The sequence below is a fragment of the Oncorhynchus gorbuscha genome, unplaced genomic scaffold (assembly GCF_021184085.1).
Source record: "Oncorhynchus gorbuscha isolate QuinsamMale2020 ecotype Even-year unplaced genomic scaffold, OgorEven_v1.0 Un_scaffold_738, whole genome shotgun sequence".
Taxonomy (NCBI): Eukaryota; Metazoa; Chordata; class Actinopteri; order Salmoniformes; family Salmonidae; genus Oncorhynchus; species Oncorhynchus gorbuscha.
The window spans coordinates 272,263-279,762 of record NW_025745785.1 but is presented as its reverse complement, the minus strand read 5'-3'; the positions used below and the strand labels follow the sequence as shown (position 1 = coordinate 279,762).

The window sequence follows — 7,500 nt, the reverse complement described above, 5'->3', positions numbered from 1 at the left end:
GCACCCCTTATTTCTGATGTTCTTCCAGAGTCACATAACATCTATTGATGCCAGTGAGACCAGTTTGGGCAGTGCAATAGGTGAGTGAATGTCAGCTTGCTTTATGGACTGGTTATTAGTAATACAGGTTTCATCTGGACAACTGGCCCATAAAGCCCAGACTGTAGGTGTAACCTGCTGCTTGATTCCCAGGACAAGCAGGTTCAGAGGAGCTGATCAGGAACACTCTGTCAGCTGTGGAGGCCATCACCCAGCACCCAGCCCTGCTGACGCCCCATCACTGTCCTGTGAGTAGGGTCCTAGTCCCTAACCCCCTTGTCCCTGGCCACTTGGCCCCTAACCCCCTAGTTCATAACCTCTTAACCCTTAGCCCCTAACCCCTTAGACCCCTAGCCCCTAACCCCCTGGCCCCTTAGCCCCAAACCCTTAGCACCTAACCTCTTAGCCCCTAGTCCCTAACCCCCTGGCCCCTTAGCCCCAAACCCTTAGCACCTAACCTCTTAGCCCCTAGTCCCTTAGCCCCTAACCCCCTGGCCCCTTAGCCCCAACCCCTTAGCACCTAACCTCTTAGCCCCTAGTCCCTAACCCCCCTGGCCCCTTAGCCCCAAACCCTTAGCAACTAACCCCTTAGCCCCTAGTCCCTTAGCCCCTAACCCCTCTGGCCCCTTAGCCCCAAACCCTTAGCACCTAACCCCTTACCCCTTAGGCCCTAACCACTTAGACCTAGCCACTAACCCTCTAGCCCCTAACCCCCTGACCCCCTAGTCCCTAACCTCTTAGCCCCTAACCTCTTAGCCCCTAGCCTCTTAGCCACTAGCCTCTTAGCCACTAGCCCCCAACTCCTTCTCTCCTAACCCCTTAGCCCCTAGTCCCTAACCTCTTAGCCCCTATCCCCCAACTCCTTCGCTCCTAACACCTTAGCCCCTAGTCCCTAACCTCTTAGCCCCTAACCTCTTAGCCCCTAGCCTCTTAGCCACTAGCCTCTTATCCCCTATCCCCCAACTCCTTCTCTCCTAACCCCTTAGCCCCTAGTCCCTAACCTCTTAGCCCCTATCCCCCAACTCCTTCGCTCCTAACCCCTTAGCACAACAGTCTCTTTTCACCCTCTAGGCTTTATTAACGCCCCATCACTGTACTGTGAGTCTGGCCCTGTGGTCTGCAAGGAGCCTGCAGTAACAGCGGCTCCCTAAGCCCTAGCCACTACAGCCTGCAGCAACACTGGCCTCGTCCAGAAACAACCCTTGACCCCTAAGCCCTAGGCACTGCAGCCTGCAGCAACACTGGCCTCGTCCAGAAACAACCCTTGACCCCTAATCCACTCAGATGTCCACTCAGATCTACATAAGTGTCGAGGGGCTAAGGACTAGTGGTTAGGGGTTGTCTACCAGCCCTGTACTTCCCTCCCCAACACAGGGTCCTGGCATGGGGGGTTGACTTGGAGGAGTCATGTATGGGGTTGGAGAGAGACTGTCAGGCCAGCAGACCATCAGTTGTGCTGTCTCAGAGGAGCTCCAGCAGAGTGCAGCTGGGCCTTGGTGTAGTCTGAGGAGACTGTGAAATGAATATTGACCTACAGGAAGGTGCTGGGCCGGGCACGGGCTGAGTCCTAAATGGAGCGCTATTCCCTATATACTATTGGCCATGGTCAAAAGTAGTGCACCATAAAGGGGATAGGGTGCCATTTGGGACGCAGACAGGAAGTAATGAGTTGAAGAGGCTTGATGGTCCTGTGAAGAAGAAGATCAGCTCCTCTCATACTGAGTAACATGAGAAGAAACTTGAATTACATGTCTGACACTAGTCATTAGATTCCGCTGAGCGTTGTCTGTCAGCGGTGGGGTTTTGGAAAGGGAGCGGTACACACACACACACATGCATGAGTACACACACAGTTTAATGTTTCCTTTTGTTCCCGAGTGGCGCAGTGGTCTAAGGCACTGCATCTCAGTGCAAGAGGCGTCACTACAGTCCCTGGTTCGAATCCAGGCTGTATCACATCCGGCTGGGATTTGGAGTCCCATAGGGTGGCGCACAATTGTCCCAGCGTCGTGAGGGTTTGGCCGGGGTTGGGAGTCATTGTAAATAAGAATTTGTTCTTTACTGACTTGCCTAGTTAAATCAAGGTTAAGTAAATTGTTGGAACAAGCTCTCTGCAGAGGTGAAACACAGCAATATCGGATCTAGTCATCTGTTTTTAGTTCTATCTATTTACAGTCATGACTGGCTGTTGCCTGATAGAAAAGCCTCTTTCCTGTCAGACAGACAGTTAAAAACACTTTGCACGGTGGAGGGAGAATATGTGCTGAATATAATGGGAAGTAGGAGACAGCAGAGCACAACAGTCTCTTTTGATGGATATATTCTAATAAACAACAAAGGTGCTCAATGGATCCATCCCAAATGGCACCCCAATCCCCTTATACAGTAGTGCACTGCTTTTGTCCAGGGCGCATAGAGCTCTGGTCGAGGGTAGTGCACTATAAGGGAATTAGGCTGCCATTTGGGACACATGCATCGAGACACAGTATATTCTTTATACCCACCTCAGGCTTCTTATTCTAATGTTGTCTCCTGTTTAGATTACATCCTCGTTGAGACTAGAACAGAGCGTCTACTGTTGTTTCTATGGAAATCGTCCTCATCATAATAGACTAGAACAGAACAGAGCGTTTACTGTTGTTTCTATGGAAATCGTCCTCATCATAATAGACTAGAACAGAACAGAGCGTTTACTGTTGTTTCTATGGAAATCTTCCTCATCATAATAGACTAGAACAGAACAGAGCGTTTACTGTTGTTTCTATGGAAATCGTCCTCATCATAATAGACTAGAACAGAGCGTTTACTGTTGTTTCTATGGAAATCGTCCTCATCATAATAGACTAGAACAGAACAGAGCGTTTACTGTTGTTTCTATGGAAATCGTCCTCATCATAATAGACTAGAACAGAGCGTTTACTGTTGTTTCTATGGAAATCGTCCTCATCATAATAGACTAGAACAGAGCGTTTAATGTTGTTTCTATGGAAATCGTCCTCATCATAATAGACTAGAACAGAACAGAGCGTTTACTGTTGTTTCTATGGAAATCGTCCTCATCATAATAGACTAGAACAGAACAGAGCGTTTACTGTTGTTTCTATGGAAATCGTCCTCATCATAATAGACTAGAACAGAACAGAGCGTTTACTGTTGTTTCTATGGAAATCGTCCCTCATAACATTTACATTTAAGTCATTTAGCAGACGCTCTTATCCAGAGCGTTTACAAATTGGTGCATTCACCTTATGACATCCAGTGGAACAGTCACTTTACAATAGTGCATCTAAATCTTAAAGGGGGGTGGGGGGTAGAACATTACTTTATCCTATCCTAGGTATTCCTTAAAGAGGTGGGGTTTCAGGTGTCTCCGGAAGGTGGTGATTGACTCCGCTGTCCTGGCATCATAAGTTTGTTCCACCATTGGGGGCCAGAACAGAGCAGTTTTGACTGGGCTGAGCGGGAACTGTTTCCTCAGTGGTAAGGCGAGCAGGCCAGAGGTGGATGAAGAGTGCCCTTGTTTGGGTGTAGATCAGAGCCTGGAGGTACTGTGCCGTTCCCCTCACAGCTCCGTAGGCAAGCACCATGGTCTTGTAGCGGATGCGAGCTCAACTGGAAGCCAGTGGAGAGAGCGGAGGAGTGGGGTGACGTGAGAGAACTTGGGAAGGTTGAACACCAGACGGGCTGCGGCGTTCTGGATGAGTTGTAGGGGTTTAATGGCACAGGCAGGGAGCCCAGCCAACAGCGAACAGAGTTGCAGTAATCCAGGGGGAGATGACAAGTGCCTGGATTAGGACCTGCGCCGCTTCCTGTGTGAGGCACTACTCTGCGGAAGAGCATGAAACAGAGCGGGTTGACTGTTGTTTCTAGGGTGTTGTCCAGGATCACGCCAAGGTTCTTAGCGCTCTGGGAGGAGGACACAATGGAGTTGACGTGATGGCGAGATCATGGAACGGGCAGTTTAGCTGTCTTGAGGTTCAGCTTGAGGTGGTGATCCGTCATCCACACTGATATGTCTGCCAGACATGCAGACATAACCTGGACATCAGAGGGGGAAAGGAGAAGATTAATTGTGTGTCGTTTAGCAATGATTGAGGTTTTGACTTGGTGTATAGCGAGAATAGGAGAGGGCCTAGAACAGAGCCCTGGGGGACACCAGTGGTGAGAGCTGAGACTGCTCTTCTCTGTATCATAATAGACTAGAACAGAGCGTTTACTGTTGTTTCTATGGAAATCGTCCTCATCATAATAGACTAGAACAGAACAGAGCGTTTACTGTTGTTTCTATGGAAATCGTCCTCATCATAATAGACTAGAACAGAACAGAGCATTTACTGTTGTTTCTATGGAAATCGTCCTCATCATAATAGGGATGGATCCAATTGTTATCATAAAAAGCGCTCACATCAGGTGTTTATGATGGAAGGACAGGAGCAACATCATATTCACAGATTGGGTGTGCTCACACAAGTGCTCATTTCACTCACCTTACTAGACAACATGTTTGGAAAAGACATCATTTATACATTTGCATGTGATGAATAAATGACTATAACAGGAGTCAAATGGAAATACTGTCTTATATTTATATTATATTTATGTTTATGTGTTGTTTATTTGAAGTTTGTTTTATTTATTTATTGTTTTATTTTATGTTTGTTGTTTGCTTTATGTTTATTTGTTGTTTATTTGATGTATAAATATATATTTGATTCTTCAGGTTGTTGATTGCATTCTTCCTCCACTGACTTCTCAGTTCAGTATAAATGGTGGAAACGTCTGGGTCATGTGCTCTCCATGCTTAACATCAGTACATAGATAGGCAGTCTGGAACAGGTCCATTCTGCAATGTTCCCTATCTAGCATGGACACAGCAAGTGCCCTTGTTAAGGTTAACCACATTTGCATGTGCTTGGTATTGTAGTAAATGTTTTGATTTGCCTGTAAGGTAACTATCAGCTCTCTCACTGCAGAGGCTCTGCATGGATCAATAATGCTGTGTGTGTGTGTGTGTGTGTGTGTGTGTGTGTGTGTGTGTGTGTGTGTGTGTGTGTGTGTGTGTGTGTGTGTGTGTGTGTGTGTGTGTGTGTGTGTGTGTGTGTGTGTGTGTGTGTGTGTGTGTTACATGCTCTGTTTTGTTTTGTAGTGGAGTGGCGTATCGTCAGCTTGCGTGTTCTGTCAGGATCACACTGCTGCTGCTGAGCCAAGAGGCCGTGGAGAGAGGAGGGAGAGAGAGAGAGGAGAGTGCAACTCTTCAACTGGCAGACTACTGACTCTCATTGCAGTAAGCCCTTCTTCCACAGGAGTAGATGACAAGTGCCTGGATTAGGACCTGCTCTTCTCTACATTTTCCCTCTCCCTGCTCTGTCTCTCCGCTCTCCCCTATCCTCTCCCCTCTCTCTTATCTTGCTACACTTTCTTTCATGAACTTCTCTGCTCTCCTGAACTCTCCACTCTCTCTCTCTGATCTCTCTCTGTTAGTTTACCCCTCTCTCAATTCAATTCAAGGGCTTTCTCTGCTCTCCTTTAGGATCTCTCTCTGCTCTCCTCCCTCTACCCTCTCTTACGCTCTCTCTGAGGACACAATGGAGTTGCTCTCATTTACCGTGATCTCTAGATCATCTCGGGCAGTCCTTCCCCGGGAGGAACCTCTCTCAGCTCCGTCTTGCCGAGGTTCAGCTTGAGGTGGTGATCCTCTCCACACTGATATGTCTGCTCTCCAGACATGCAGACATGCTCATTTCTCGCCACCTGGACATCAGAAGGGGGAAAGGAGAAGATTAATTCTGTCTCTGTCTGCATTTAGCAATGATAGGAGAGACCATGTCTCCTCTCCTCTACCCTCTCTTCTCTCTGCCTCTCCTTGACTTCTCTATCTCTCTGAATCATTTACCCCTCTCTCTCTATCTCTCTCTGAACAGAGCTCTCTCTGGGGGACACCTCTCTGAGATCTCTCTCTGCTCTCCTCTCTCTACCCTCTCTCTCTATCTCTCTCTGCTCTCCTTTCATAATAGCTCTAGAACAGATCTCTCTCTGTTTACCTGTTGTTTCTATCTCTCTCTGCTCTCCTCTCTCATATCTCTCTAGAACAGAACAGAGCGTTTACTGTTGTTTCTCTGGAAATCGTCCTCATCATAATAGACTAGAACAGAACAGAGCATTTACTGTTGTTTCTATGGAAATCTGTCCTCATCATAATAGGGATGGATCCAATCTGTTATCATTTACTCACATCAGGTGTTTCTCTATGGAAACAGGACCCCTCTCTCATCATATTCACATAGGATTGGGTCTGCTTATCATCTCAAGCTCTCTCTCTGCTCTCCTTTACCCCTCTCTCTCTATCTCTCTCTCATTGTTATCTAAAAAATTCTCTCATTTGCCCCACTCTCATTTCTATCTCTCTCTGCTCTCCTTTACACACATGTTTCAAAGAAAAGACATCATTTATACATTTGCATGTGATGAATAAATGACTTGTTGGTGATGTATAACAGGAGTCAAATGGAAATACTGTCTTATATTTATATTATATTTATGTTTATGTGTTGTTTATTTGAAGTTTGTTTTATTTATTTATTGTTTTATTTTATGTTTGTTGTTTGCTTTATGTTTATTTGTTGTTTATTTGATGTATAAATATATATTTGATCTCTTCATCTCTCTTGTTTACCCCTCTCTCTCATTCTCTCCTCCATCTCTCTCTCTAAATACCCTCTCTCTCTCTGCTCTCCTCTCTACTCTCTCTCATCTCTCTCTGTCTCCTTTAAATCTAAGGAAACTCTCTGGGTCATTGCTCTCCTGCTCTCTAAGTACATAGATCTCTCAGTCTCTCTCTGCTCTCCTTACCCTCTCTCTCCTCTCTCTCTGTGTCCATTCTGCAATGTTCCCTATCTATCTCTCATGGCACACAGCAAGGCCCTTGGTCTAAGGTTAACCACATTTGCATGTGCTTGGTATTGTATCTAAATGTTTTGATTTGTATGTAAGGTAACTATCAGCTCTCTCACTGCAGAGGCTCTGCATGGATCAATAATGCTCCTCTGGTCTAAGGTTTGTTTCTCTATCTCTCTCTGCTTTTACCCCCTCTGTAGTCTCTTCTCTGCTCTCCTTTGTCTGTCTGTGTCTCTCTGTCTCTGCTCTGTTACCTCTCTCTATCTCTCTCTCTGTCTCTGTCTCTGTGTCTCCTTTACCCTGTCTCTGTCTATCTCTCTGTGCTCTCCTTTGTGTGTCTGCTGCTCTGTTTGTGTGTCTGTGTGTGTGTGCTCTCTCTGTTACATGCTCTGTTTTACTCTTTTGTAGTCTCTGCTCTCTTTATCGTCTCTATCTTGCTGTGTTCTGTCAGAGATCACACTGCTGCTGCTGAGCCAAGAGGCCGTGGAGGAGGATCTCTCTCTGCTCTCTCTTTAGACCTCTCTCTCTGCTCTCCTTTAACTGGCAGACTACTGACTCTCATTACAG

At 46.4% G+C, this 7,500-nt stretch overlaps 1 protein-coding gene across 1 annotated transcript in view; it reads left to right on the top strand.

Annotated features, from left to right (window-relative positions):
* Positions 1-7,500, top strand: part of ulk4 (unc-51 like kinase 4) — a 261,713-nt gene that overhangs the window by 76,982 nt on the left and 177,231 nt on the right. The window contains exons 26-30 of the mRNA XM_046335393.1: positions 29-80; positions 193-287; positions 4,760-4,822; positions 5,222-5,312; positions 7,489-7,500. The exon at positions 7,489-7,500 is cut by the window's right edge and continues 16 nt beyond it. Coding sequence (XP_046191349.1) covers positions 29-80; positions 193-287; positions 4,760-4,822; positions 5,222-5,312; positions 7,489-7,500 — 313 coding nt within the window. The remainder of the gene's footprint in view (positions 1-28; positions 81-192; positions 288-4,759; positions 4,823-5,221; positions 5,313-7,488) is intronic.